This window comes from Macrobrachium rosenbergii, chromosome 3 (genome assembly GCF_040412425.1).
Source record: "Macrobrachium rosenbergii isolate ZJJX-2024 chromosome 3, ASM4041242v1, whole genome shotgun sequence".
NCBI classification, from domain to species: domain Eukaryota; kingdom Metazoa; phylum Arthropoda; class Malacostraca; order Decapoda; family Palaemonidae; genus Macrobrachium; species Macrobrachium rosenbergii.
This window is the reverse complement of record NC_089743.1, coordinates 55,124,592-55,139,882: the sequence shown is the minus strand read 5'-3', so window position 1 is coordinate 55,139,882 and position 15,291 is coordinate 55,124,592. Positions and strand designations below refer to the sequence as shown.

The following is a 15,291-nucleotide window of genomic DNA, read 5'->3' as shown; positions in this document are numbered from 1 at the left end:
TGCATAGGACAAAGCAGAAGTAAGCTTAAGACCACCTTTTACTAGAGGTTATTGGATGAAAACCCTCTGTGGGTTAGGTCCCTAATGCTAACTATTCCTCTTAAAGACATTATTTTTTGAAATGCCCAGCCTACCCCTGCATATATAAAGACGCCTTCTCGTCTTTGTTCGCGTATTTTTTCTAAAATAAAATGCCTAGAGGGCAAACAGCAGAATATTTATAAATATAGATATTATATATACAATATTATATATATATTTATGAAATCAGAAATCTGCCAAATGTCATTACTCTTACTTTGAAATGGTACAGATGTGTCGACAACACAATATTCTTGTGGCCTCTGAGAGACCCTTAGAGTTTTAGAACTTTTTGAATGACCTGATTCCATCCAAAAAATTCAGATTGGAAATAGAACAAAATAAAGCCCTACCATTTCTCGACACAGTCATTATGAAAACCGAAACCAGGGGTTAAGTTCAAATTATATCCAAACCAACAGCAGTCATTGCTTTTATTCACAATTTTTCCCAGCCATCGCCCTCAGATAAAACAGTGACTCTTCTCAGGGAAGTTTTTGTGGGCATACAGTTTGTGACCCTGAATTTTTAGAAATGGACATTCAAAACATTTATGAAACTGCAGAATTTAAATGGAAATTCAAAACAGTTGTGAAATTGCAGAATTGAAATGGAAATTCAAAGCATTTATGAAATTGCAGAATTGAAATGGAAATTCAAAACATTTATGAAATTGCAGAATTGAAATGGAAATTCAAAACATTTATGAAATTGCAGAATTGAGATGGAAATTCAAAACATTTATGAAACTGCACAATTGAAGTGGAAATTCAATACATTTATGAAATTGCAGAATTGAGATGGAAATTCAAAACAGTTATGAAACTGTAAAATTATGTTACCCATTAAATATTATTGATAATTGCCTCTAAAGTGCTAAAAAAAACACTTTATAGTAATTAAAGGTCAAGGACTTTTTACAATTAGAATGTTTTAGTTTTGCCATACTGTAGTGAATTTTTATCAATTGTAAGTAGCCTAAAATTTCTGAAAAAAAATTTTTTTAGTAATAATTCGTCAGACGAGAATTCATTGTTTTGTAATAAACCAATAATGCCACCAGGAGGGGTGTATAAAATTAATTGCTCAACTTGTAATTTACCTTACACTGGACAGTCTGGTAAGAAACTATGCAAGAGAGTGACACCACATAAAAATAATGCACACTCTCCAAATAGCTCAAGTGCCATCATTTGTCACATAACAGACTTTGAACACCCTATGGACTGGAACTCGGCCAAAGTAGTTTTTTTAAAGTTGAAGCATGCCTCATTAATTCTCTTAGAAACATGAACTTGAGCGATGGTCTTTTTAGGATGGATGAATTGCTGAAAATTTTGTTCTTAAAATGATTCAAAAGTAAAACAAGCTGGTAGATATTTTACAAACAGGTTGTTTTGTAGGTTGATTTTAGTAGCTGTATATTTCCAGTAATTATGTTTTTGTTTTCAAGAATGGTTTTATTGTTATCTGTGACCCCATATTACTTTCTTGTGTGTGTTGTTTTCTTAAAACTGATGAGTACCCTGAAGAATATTTGTGTAGAGTAGAATATTGAGAGTATAGTTATAAGGACAGTAATGAAGGAAAAAAACAAGTTGGTTATATTAATGCCCAGTGACTGTGTTTACAGATGCATACAATATATGGTATACAAAAAAACAGGAATTCCCTAATGTGCTTAGGTTCCATATGGCCTCTAATGTTAGGTACTTTTGAGATGACAACAGTTTGAATTAGAGAAAAAACGTACATTCTTTAGAATTCACTTCAATGGCCAAAGTCAGGCGAGATCATTTGAATAGTCCTAGAAGTTGTTGCTATAATAACTGTAAAAGGAAAGGAATTTTCTTTTATATTAGCTGAAAAGCTACTCAAATTATTGATACTGGACTTGATATTGGAGAGAGGGTTAGTGTTACTAAATTCACTGTGTAAACTGCATAAAAAAGTCTCAAGGTAGCTAAGTGAATTTAGCATTAGCCAACAAATTTAGTGGACATTGCTTCAAGTCCCCTAGGACACAGCTGTTGTTAGTACATATGTATTTTCTTGTGATATTGCTTGCTTATGATGTTGTGTTTTATTTGTTTATGTTTTCATCGTGAAGCATTTATTTCATTCCTTACTTCTTTTGTAGGCCGCAAAGTTGTGTAAAGAATTCAACGTCACTGACTACTACTTGGATTCTTGCATATTTGATCTAGTTACAACTGGCGACCCAAGCTTCAGAATCGCAGCCCAGACAGCTCAGAAGGATCTTTGGCACCACGACCCAATTGGAGCTCAGAAGCTACTACAGAATTGTTCTGATCCTCCTTGCATATGGGAAATTACTTCCAAGGCCCCATCTTATGTCCCTTCATTGATTATACTTTCACTAGGCCTTGTTCTGTTCTCCATGAGTAGAAGGGCCATGTATTAAATGTCAATGGTCCCTTGGTTACAGTGATTGGACAGTGGTGGACCAGAGCAGAAGTGGTTCACTAGGTAGATGTACTGTACTTGGTAATCTTTGGATCCAGAGTCAATGTAGTACTTTGGTCCAGACATTGCAGACTGGGGTTTCTTTTTTGAGATAATGATGTAAAATGAATTACAAACAAAAGACCATTCATTATAGTAACTGTATGTGAGTTTTATCAGGGATAGAAGTGGAAGAAAAACCGTGGGTAACATGGAAACTTCTGCAGTACCTTATAATTAACATTTATATGTGCATATTGGAGATAAAGTAGATAATCATTGTGTATTATAGCAGGCTTTAGTTTGTATAAAGTGGAAAAATTATATTTATGTCACATATTCCTCATTTTAACTGTTATGGTTTTGTATTGTTCATACAGTATACATTAGAACACTGCATAGATTGTTAGTATTTTGACAAGAGAAAAGTTCCAGTATTATAATTTTTAAAGACACCAGAAGTAAGTTATTGGCTGTTCACTTGACATTGTCTGATAGTATTTGAATGTTTTTGCTATCTCTGATTTGAATATTTTTTACTATCAGTTTGCCAAATTGTCACTTCAGGACACCCATCTTGAATGATCCACTACAGCATTTTATCAGAACACAGTACTATACGTATGCAGTAGTTATGTAACTTGAAAATTGCAAGTGAGTTTAAGAGCTATGTGAAAGTAACTTTAAAAAGCATCATAATTTGATGATACTGATCAGTTTGATGTTAGTGTTTTTGTATCCCACTTCTGCAGTTACACCCTACCTTGAACACCATACCCTAGCAGTTGTCAGCATTATATGTTGCAGCCACAGTTTTTCAAGTGTCATGTCCCTAGCTGGTCCTGGAGACAAAGAGTTTATGTGCATCAGGCTATAGTACTGGAGATCTGAGATCCATCATAAAGTTCAAAGAGTTCTCATATGGTCATGTTGGTCATTTTGTTACGTAAAGACAGTGGTCATTTTGTTAGGTAAAGACAGTGATGCTGTATTATAATGAACGTACGATAGGGTGCCATTGCATAGGGATGAATGAGTAAGTTTTTAACCTGGCATTTTCCAAATTTGTGGCCTGCCTGATACCTGCTTGATTCCAGTGTTTGAGCTTACTTAGGTATGTAGTTCCTGTTATAATGTAATGTGGGTCAGATTATTCAAACCCAAAAGCCATTAGAATGGCAAAGATGTTCATTCAGTCATACACTAAGAAGCCACTTACAGATATAGGATACATTTTAGCTGTTCTGCTTGATATCCAGACTATTAAGAGCTTACCTAAGTTAAAGGGGTGCAGTGTATTACATCTCTGACAAAACTCTCCAAATATCTCTTTCCACATTTAGGGTCTAAGACAAACCTCTTGAGTGTGGTGCAGTATCTGTGTTACATTTCTGAAGACATTTTGCTAAGGGAGCATCTTTTTTACCTTCTACAAGTAGCTTCCATTATTCTGCAGGTAGAAAGCTCAATGTATTCTGCAGGTAGAAAGCTCAATGTTTGTGGTATTTGTGCATCTCCTCCTTTTCATGTTGCAAAGCTTTTCATCATCTGTAATGAAAGTGATCTTTGATTTTTTGTCTGCATCACTTTTGGTGTTACATTTGTATTTCTTTGCAAATTAAAATGAGTCCAGTATCAGATTTCAGTTGTTTGAAGAGGAATGCAATAGGACAATGTCACTACCTGTAGAAGAGAATGAATTGAAAATTCTTATTGAATTGTTAATTTGTCTCACTTAGTTATCACATTGTATATATGATGTTTATTTTTTCCTCAAAATTCTATGGAGATTTGAGTGATTCCTGTAGGAAATTATTATTATTTCTTTGATACTGTATAGCTGATATTTTTAGAGGAAATAAAGCATTTAAGTTAGTGCTTCTAATCATCGTCATTTATCATAGAGCAAAATTAGAATTGAGAAATGTGCCAATTTGTATATCAGATCAAGTTATATTTCTATAAAATGCAAGAATATTATGTAGTAAAACCTTACTTTAGGAAATTTTAAAATCACAGACTATTCAAGACCATAATTTCTATTAGTCCATATCTTGAATATTGTCATTTAGAATAGCATTCCTTGTGCAAAAACAATTTTCCTTTGATTGTGTCAGAGTTTTCTTTGTATTTTCCAATCATTATGCTTATTCAGCATAAAAGACAGGATCATTATTTCTTTACCCTTTAATAGTAACGGTGATTTGCATTTGAGGCCTCACATATTGCATGGCTGTTAAGATATGTGAATCTTGTGCATTAAAGACAAGTTGCTTGTGCCAACTTTGAACTGCTGATTGTGTAGAGTGAAACATGTTCTCTGGAATTGTGGTTAGCAATAATGACAGAAAGAAGGTCCAACATCATTTGTGATTGCAGCTAGCTACATATTTTTGCTTAGTTAATATTGGTGCTTCATTATACATCCAAGTTCATCCCCTTAGTTTTTTAGAGCACAGTTTCTCATGATCATCTGACCTTTCACATCTTTCTTATAATCAGATTTTCAGCTTAGCAGTGTTGTAGTACTATGTATTATTAATGTTTTTGGAACATGCTAGGAAAGCAAACTTTGGTTTTGATAATATTTTAAGGAATCTTGATAGTGTAGTTAATGGCTTTGTTGGGGATTTTTACCAGTCTAGCTCCTAACAATGATACTTCATGGAACAGCCAGTAATATTAAGCTTTTTGCATGAGTTAGTGGTGTTAGTATTTTGCAGATAACTCAAGTCATATAATTTTTATAATGATGACTCGGCTTTATCTCATAAAAAAGAAAATTATTTTAAAAGGTATCAGTACATGATTTAATGGGAAATGAATCAAGGAAGGATAGTAACTGTATCTTCTCAGTAGATGCTAGAACCTAATGTTAGGCTTCAAGTATATTTTGGTTTTCCTCAAGTTAACTCCCAGAGTTCATTCTTTATTCACTCTTCCATGTAAAAATGCTCTGGTTTGATTTGCCATCAAAAATGCAATTTTTTGATGGCACAAATAAATGCAACCTGTATTGTTGTGGGTCGTTATGCAGTTATTGATAATGTTAGATCCTTCTTTCATGAGAAAAAAAAAGAGCACAGTGCTACAATATGCTTGTTGAATGAATCTGGCACTGTAGATGGCACATGTGGATAAGGTGAAAATGCAATAAGAAGCCATAGCATTTGTCTTGAATTCAGTGTTGTTTATATCTTTTTTTATATGTTTTGCATAGTAATTGGACTTAATAAGGCTTATTGTAAATAGTTTGGTAAATGTACAGTGTACATATGTTTTTTTAATTAGTCATCTCTGCTTTGAATGCAGTCTGTTGCTGTACATTTTTATGTATTTTTGAAGATCATTGCACATACATTCATGGATATTCATAAAACTAAGTGAATATAGACATTCATATTTACCGTGCATTATATGTTATATACAACTGCAGACATACAAACTTATTTTTTGGTTTGTGTGCATAAAATATACATTATTGTGTATGTACTGTTAAAGCTTAATTTAAATACTGTATGTGTTCAGTGTAAGAAATGTGCCGTACAGTTGACATATTAGCATAATTATATACCAGCCAGACATTCATCCACATCATACACTCACTTCAAGGCATAGTTAACTCATCAAGTTCATGATTAAACTCTCTCTCTCTCTCTCTCTCTCTCTCTCTCTCTCTCTCTCTCTCTCTCTCTCTCTCTCTCTCTCTGACTGTTGTAAAAAAAATGCAGTACAGTATTTAGGTTATTGTTATATTTTATTTTTCAATTTACTTTATGTGAACCAGCACTTGTTTTGATGTAGGAACCAGCTGAAATCAATTTAGATATATTGGTGTAAGGGGATATTGAAACAAAAGTTTTAAAATATCTTATATATATATAATGATAGTAATGGCTTGTTATTGCTGAATTTATTGTAACATATTCAACAGTAAAAGCAATTTGATTATAAAAACAATGTCATGAGTATAAAGAACATAGAATTTTCCATGAGTTTAGAGGCACTTCTAGAAGTGGTGAAACATGTCCGTCCTGAAGAGGCAAATATGATGCAGGGTAGAGGGACAGCATAAGCACTACAATGAATGGGAAAAGATTTCGTATCTGTTAAATTTCAGTGGATAGGGTATGCAGCATACTTGGGTTGGGTATGACCTTTGGGATCTTGCTGTTACATCTTTTATATTACCAGAAATTGGTTTTCATCTAGCTACTCATGAGTGTTGTGTTTAAACTTTTTCCATCAAACTCCATTTTAGACCATTAATGTACTGTTTTCAGAAAGTTTTGTTTCTGTTCTTAGGTGTAGAATTGTTAGTTCTGTTTATGTGAATAGTCAGATGCAGGTGTCATCTTGGGGGTTTTTGTTTCCAGTCTTTAATAATTTAGCATGTATTGCTTGTAGCATTTCATTGATTTTACATATTTTTCATGATAATTTATTATTTTCAATTTCATTATATAGCAGTAGGTACAAATACATTGCTTATTGTGTGTTGGCTCGGTGTTCTTCCCTCATTTCTGACCCCTTATCTGTGATTACAAGTATGAGGAAAGAGGCATATGTAAATGTATGTAAGGCCACTGACAGGACGCAGTGATAGCACATCATGGGTTTCTGTGGGGTAAGTTTGAAGTGCCGTGTTTGTTACGTTTCATATATCAAAGCATATCTTGAATATGTTGCACATTCCACCTCCATCTAAGTCTTTTTTCATTCTAGTCAGAGGAGAAATCCAATATATGCATGTCTTCAAATTTAATTGTACAGTGTAATCATCTTGCATCCAGTGAGTAAGCAGTGCAATTTGACCCATTATCTGTATACTCCAAATATGATAAATCTATATAATTATATTCACCGTTTTATTGGAGATCCGATCAGTACTGTCCTGTACATGCTCATCTTACTTAAAATTGCATTACTTGATATTGTAACGCAGGTAGATGACTTGAGTTTGCTCTCTAAGATGTCTTCTGAACAGCATTTGATGGGGTGTTATGTAAGATTGAAAGGTGCTTATTGCAGCTTCTTTACATTGCAAGTTATTTTTGAGTCAAACTTTTAGTTATGAGAAAGGATAATACAGTATTTGCTTTATATTATACATTTTTATGTTTTTTATGTGTCTGTGTTGAACAGAAGAAAGTGCTTGTTTGAACAGTTTTTGTTTCTATATTAACTTGTGTTTGAAAAATCTTGTGCGTTTTATTTGATAATTTTGTAATATTAAAGCACTAAGGAAATATTATTAGGATTTCCAGAAAACAATTTTGAATCAAGTTTTTCATTGATCCTATGGTGAGATGGGTGGACTGTATGAAACATCTACAGTAACAGGTTTCAGATTTTCAATCAAGGATTTTCAAGATTTGGGTCTTCCAAAAGATGGTCATTCACATAGCAATTTCATTGTTGAGACCAAAGGAGGTGGGCAGTCAGATCTTCCATATTAAAAAAACATGTCTTGGTCCCATTCTCAGGTCAACCAAAGCTTAAGGTACAGATGCTTGGTCTTATTGTATTAACAAAACAAGGTACTTCTCAATATTCATATGGATGATTTAGTCTTAAGTATCCAGTAGAGCAAGTGTTTTACTTTTATTCTTGTGATCATGTAGAGAGTTAGAAACTAAATTTTTTAGTAATTTGTATCCACAGAGAGGTTTGAAATAAAATTTGAAGTGCATGTAAAGCAGACTTTATTGGCCTTGTACACCACTTGTGCAGTACTCTGTGTTAGCCAGTTATCTGCATCATTTGCCATTACATAAAACTTTATACCTGGTCAGAAGAACACTTTGAGATCACTGTTAATCCTGTGTCCTGTGATGGGTTCCTTTTATATTATAAGATATTTATTTAATGCTGGCCATTCTACTTTTCAAGAAATAAATGATCTGTTTACTGTAATGGATGCATGTTTTTGGCCTGATTTCATGGCTCTTGTGTGAATGTGGAAATATCTATCATGTAATTATTGCATCATCTTTGTTGTCCAGTTCATATTTAATTAGATCTCAGTTAATTTTGTGTAACTTTTCTGTAATGTGAATACTGTGAATACACAGGTTACCTCTTGTATGTTGTTCTGTGTTACTTTAGCACACTTGGTGACCAATTACATGTACAGGAACAAGAGATTAATTATTAAAGGTATTCCAGAAAAAATAAAGATTTTTCAGACTTTTGCCTTTTATTTACACTACTGTTTTTGCTTTGCATGTGTATCACATTAGCTTTGTAACAGTAGGGTGTTTTCCAGGTTCCTTATTTGCTGTTTGTAATTACTGTCAATACTAGCATAATGGTATACATTAATACTGTTTCTTTTAATTGCCACTACTAGACTGCTATATTGTTTTGTTCTGTTCTACAATAATTTCATTGTTTTTGAAATTATTGTTAGTATAATCCAGAAGGTTTTAGGGTGAATTTTGCATGGACATTAGGTGCCCTGGTTGCAAAGGGTTTACAGTATTATTTTACAGTATTCGAATTGAAATCTTAATGTTCATTATTACTATTTCCCTTGCTGAGTATTGAAAATAAAATGAATGTGCTGTTATACATTGGAAGTAGGTATATATTTTAAGCTGTGAAAGTTGTTAATGATGAATACTTAATTAAGTTATCAAGTAAGGTAATGATGTAGGAAAAAGTTATACATTATAGTAGTGAACTTTTATTTTGTTAGGTTCATATACCGAATTTAAACAATTAATACAGTTGATCCTCTTTATTTGTTTATCTATTTTCTGTAACCACCTCATGAATAGCATAGAAATTAACCCAGGGAAATAGATTTTCTTAAAACTTTATATTTCTTTTCTGTATTTAAACTGCATTGTGTATGTTATTATTTTGACTTATGTCTTAAAAACCAGATGGTATGCTTCTCAAGATGTGGAAGTTTATCTCCCAAGAGACATTGCCATAAGGCTTAGTCTTTATTGACATTGAGTGACTAGTAATGCAGCATGGAAGTAACTGCCCTTGAGAGATATCTTCTCCTTAAGCCCTTAGAATCATGAATCATCCCAGTAAATTGCAACATTGTTTTTCTTACAGAAACATATTTACTATGATTTTTTAATGCTGTGTGTGTTTTCATGACAGTTTCTAAGAAGGTAAGCCAGAAGCAAAATTTTTTCTATCAAACTTTAATAGTAATTTAGGTCCATATCATGATAAGGATTCAGTAAGTCAGGCTTTTGGTAAAATACTGACTGACTTCAGCATAATTTTTTTTCAAACAAACTTCGTTTGTCTTAGATACAAACTACAGTACAGTATTATTGCCATACTAGAGGTTGCTTGTCACTGCAGTGGAAAGGGATAACCAATTAAGAATTTGCTATGAAGCAGAAAATCTTTTGTTCCAGCTGCTAGAGATCCCTCTCACTTAAGTTGCATCCTAATCTCTGACTTTCCTATATCTATTATGAAGTTTTCATCTCTTACCATCCTATATTTATTATGAAGTTTTAGTTTTTAATTTTTATCTCCTCTACATCTAGTTTGAGGGGAGGGGAGGAGGGACTTTAAGGTACATAACTACAAATTACAATCTTAGACCCTTGTCATGCATTCATGCAAAGTATGAACAATAGCCTTAATGAAGTCTAATATTGTCTCAAGCAGGATGGCATTTAAAGTAGAAAGCATCCCTTAATTTGGCATGATCCTACAATATGCTAGAATCTACCACATTTCAGTTTACAGCATATAGAGTGCTCGTTTCTTCCTCCAAATTCTCACAGATGTCTTGTGGTTTCCTTAAAGAAGAGAGGATGAAATCCATTTTCCTTTGCATGTTTTATGCAGGCCATTATTGGTTTATATTTATGGCTTCTGTTATTTGCAACCTATGGAACCAGGCTTCTCTATTCACAATCTCTGTGCCTTCTGATAGGTTTTCCGCTGTTGGTTTACAGTTGTGGACATCCGCATAATGTTGGAATATAGCCCCAAGGTTGCGTTGAGCTTGTTATCATCATCATAGAGTGCTAGAGGTTCGACCTATGTAGCAATTGCTGAAGGCTTGACGTGTCCCTTTAGTACATTTAAATTTATAAACTCTGGTCATCATCTCATATATCTCTTGACAGGGAGCAGTGCTGTTCCGCATTACAAGGTTGCAGGCCAGGTTTGGATGGCAGTAGACTCATAAGGAGACACTCTCATTATGATTTGTAGGCGTAGCACCATTGGCAATTATCCATCTCATGGCCTTGACTTTATCCTTAAACTGGCTATAATATGTCATTCTGTAATTTAATGTGATGTTTCCTGGTGAGGTAGACGTCATCGCTGGTGTGCTATCATGCGTGTCCAGCTGTTTTCATATGCAACTCTCAGTTAAGTTGCTGTTGAAGCCATTGTTAGTGAGGAGCTGCTTAACACGTTCAAGCTCCACATGAGTAGGTTTCCATTTGGAACAGTGCTTAATTACATGTCTCACGTTATCAGTTACTATAGAGAGTTTGTAAGTGACAGGGCACTCCCCATGAGCATTAGGGCACCATCCCATGTTTGTTGCCTTTTGGTCATGGTCATATTGTACCTCTCTTCTTGCTCCACATCTACATCCAAGAAAGAAAGTCCGTCCTCGACACTATACCCGATAATGAGGAAGTAAACATGAATTATCTTTTTGTATTCCTAAGAAGCTTATCTTTAGACAAAGAGAAGTATAGACAGATTCAAAGTCTAGATAAAGAGACAGTCTCTGCAAATGGTTCCAATGACTTTAATATAAATTGTGTGAGAGAGAATATCATATATATATATATATATATATATATATATATATATATATATATATATATATATATATATATATATATATATATATATATATATATATATATATATATGTATATATATATATAATATATATATATATATATATATATATATATATATATATATATATATATATATAAATATATATATATATATATATATATATATATATATATATATATATATATATATATATATATATATATATATATATATATATATATATGTATATATATATATATATATATATATATATATATATATATATATATATATATATATATATATATATATATATATATATATATATATATATACATATATTATATATATATATATATATATATATATATATATATATCTGTATTCATGGGGATGTGTACCCACATACCCCCCTGCGAATAGCAAAATCATAATAACTTAAAACCCATCTAAAAACACTTAGAACCACCTATTTTGATAGTTCAAACACAAAAAACTCTAAAAATGCTTATACCTGAGTATTTTCAGTTTTATCACAAAAAGTGCATTTAGTCATGAAAATTATATGAAAATACAGTAATTAGTGAATATTTCTCAGCAAAAAATACCAAAAAATGGGCCAATTTTCCCCCAAATAATGTGTACAATATACATGTTCCATACAGAAATCCGTGAACAGGTGAGTCTGCAAATCATGAGAATGCAAATGTGGGAGTTTTACATATATATATATATATATATATATATATATATATATATATATATATATATATATATATATATATATATATATATATATATATATCACTAAAAGAACCTCATTCAAACTGGATGGTATCAAATGGAGTATTTATTCAGAAAAAGTTACAAGCTTTCTTGGACAAACAGTCCACATTATCAAGTATCCGTATAATGAAGAGACGCGTAGTACAGCTGTATTCATATCTGTGTGCTGGGTACTTTTAATCCTATAATCGCCTAGCTCCTCCTGTGTGACCCCCACCCCCTCGTGATCTTGGTCTTTCTCTGCTCCCTTCTTCCAGGTGTCCGTTCTCTGTGCGTTCTCTTGGGTTTTTCCTTCGTTTCCTTGCTACTGTGGAGTATACGATTTTTCTGGATATGCTGTCTTCAAAGCCGTTTCCGTTGTTCCCTGCCATTGTGTTGTTGGCGCAAGTTATGAAGGCGTTCTCTACAACCAGTCTAGACGTTTTGTTGGTGTTCCTGTACAGAAAACTCACATTTTTCAAGTCTATTTTATGTTCATTTTCCCAACAGTGTTTGGCAGCTGCCAACGTCTGATTATAATGCCTTATGTTCTGCAGATGTTGTTTGCTTCACTCTTTACATTATTTGCCAGTTTCGCCATAGTACCCTTCTTTACAGTCTAGACACGCTGCCATATATACCCCCCCTCTAATCTCTTCCCCCTCTACCGACTTTTTGTTTCTAACTATTTTATTCCTAATGGTGTTTTTGTAGCTGCCTATCAATTTGAAATTATCTAGCTTTCTGTTGATGGGTGCAATAGAGTTGTTGTCCGGGACTCTAATTATTTTCTTCCCTTCCAAATGTTCCTTTTCCATCCTTTCTCTCTCCCCAAAATAGTTTTTACTTGCTTTGATGTGTGCCCACTCCCTCCAGTACTTAGGGTAGCCTAATCTCCTAAAACTCTCCCTCAGGTAGTCCAGCTCTTGTCTAAAAATTCGGGACTGCAAGTCCTATAAGCCCTGATGGCCAACCCTGTCATTACTCCTATTTTTATTTCTTTCCTATGACTGGAGAACCTATGTATGTATGAACTGGTGTGTGTCTTCTTCCTATATACCTTGAATTTTAAATTTTCCCCTTCCCTCTTAACCAGGACATCCAAGAAAGGAATTTCTCCCGCCTTCTCTTCTTCTATTGTGAACTTGATGTGGTCATTTAGTTTATTTATGTTTTCTAGGGACTTGTGTAGATCTTCCTTTTCTCCCTTGTAAATAATCAATGTCATCCACGTATCTTACCCATTTTACGATATTTAAGTTCCTTTTATTTACTTTGCCCACCTCTTCCTTTTCAAACCATTCCATAAAAATATTTATTATTATTATTATTATTATTATTATTATTATTACAGTATTATTATTATTATTATTATTATTATTATTATTATTATTATTATTATTATTATTATTATTATTATTATTATTATTATTATTATTATTATATTCCGAAGATGAAACCTATTCATACTGAACAAGCCCACAGGGGCCATTGACTTGCAATTCAAGCTCCCAAAGTATTTGGTATTCATTTGAAAACTAACAGAAGGTAATAGGAAATACAGAAAGAAGATATCAATTATTAGAAAAGAAAAAATAAACAAATTAATAAATAAATAGATAAAAATGTAAGTACATTATAAAATACAAGGAGAATTGCTTTAGGGTAGACATGCAATGCTTCTTCCCTTGAACTTTTGAGTTTCCAGTTTTTTCAACAAATTCAGGAAGACTGTTCCGCAGTCAACGCTGCAAGAAATAAAAGCTCTCTGATATTTAGAAGTTGGACAGCGAGGCACATTTACTGCACATTGGTGCTGCTGTGCAGCAAATGTGGTTGCTCTCGGCAGGAAAAGAGGATCAGGAATCCATTGGGAATGTGAAAGATCTCTGTTAAAACACAACTTATGAGAAACTGACAAACAATAAACCATCCATCGATGGTCCAAGTCATAACTGATAATGTTAAGAAACCTAAACGATCAGTACCACCACGAACCACTCTATCTAATAGAGTAAAGCTCTGGCAGAGGCAGACATCCACACCAGTGAACAGTATTCTGCTAAAGAAAGGATAATTGACCTAAAACAGGTTGCATTGATTTTATCGTTATAAATATATGAGGCCTTACTTACAATACTTGACTTCCCTTGGGCATTTGCTGACACTTTCATTATGTTTCTAATACACACACACACACACACACACACACACACACACACACACACATATATATATATATATATATATATATATATATATATATATATATATATATATATATATATATATATATATATGTGTGTGTGTGTGTGTGTGTGTGTGTGTTAATTGCCAGTGGCTAACAATGATTAGCCTCGACATGCTTTGATGACCTGGAAAAATTAGTGAGAATTTACAATAGTAAATCAAAAAGTTTTATAATATATATATATATATATATATATATATATATATATATATATATATATATATATATATATATATATATATATATATATATATATATATATATATATATATATATATATATATATCTGAATCATGAAAATATGGAACGTGATGAATAATAAATGTAGGCAAATGCCACGAAGGAATCCGTTGTTTCATATTCCTTCGTGGTATTGTCTTTTATATATATATATATATATATATATATATATATATATATATATATATATATATATATATATATATATATAAATAGGAAAATACCACGAAGGAATATGAAACAATGGATTCCTTCGCGGCATTTGCCTACATTTATTATTCATCACGTTCCATATTTTTCATGATTCATTATATATATATATATATATATATATATATATATATATATATATATATATATATATATATATATATATATATATATTATATATGTAATCTTTTGCTTTACTATTGTAAATTCACTCATTTTTCCAGGTCATCAATGTCGAGGTTAATCCTTGTTAGCTACTGACAATTAACATATTTCAGAGAAAATTATCTTGGAAAGCAGAAAACAATGGTTCGATACATCATCATCATAAAAATATTCACGGTGCGAGTAGATCAAATACCTTGTTCGTGAAAGTTGCAAATAATAATTATTATCCTTGTATTTTCTATTGGCCCATTTATTCCTTCCTCCGATTCCTTTTCTGATTGTCAGTTAAAGTTTATAATTTTCTTGTAAAAAATGTC

General features: G+C 32.4%; 1 protein-coding gene across 1 annotated transcript in view; it reads left to right on the top strand.

The window, feature by feature from the left end:
• LOC136855887 (repulsive guidance molecule B-like) overlaps positions 1 to 8,737 on the top strand; it is a 296,660-nt gene extending 287,923 nt beyond the window's left edge. Inside the window, exon 6 of the mRNA XM_067133328.1 lies at positions 2,222 to 8,737. Coding sequence (XP_066989429.1) covers positions 2,222 to 2,506 — 285 coding nt within the window. The 3' untranslated portion in view covers positions 2,507 to 8,737. The remainder of the gene's footprint in view (positions 1 to 2,221) is intronic.
• Positions 8,738 to 15,291: the final 6,554 nt, after the last annotated feature.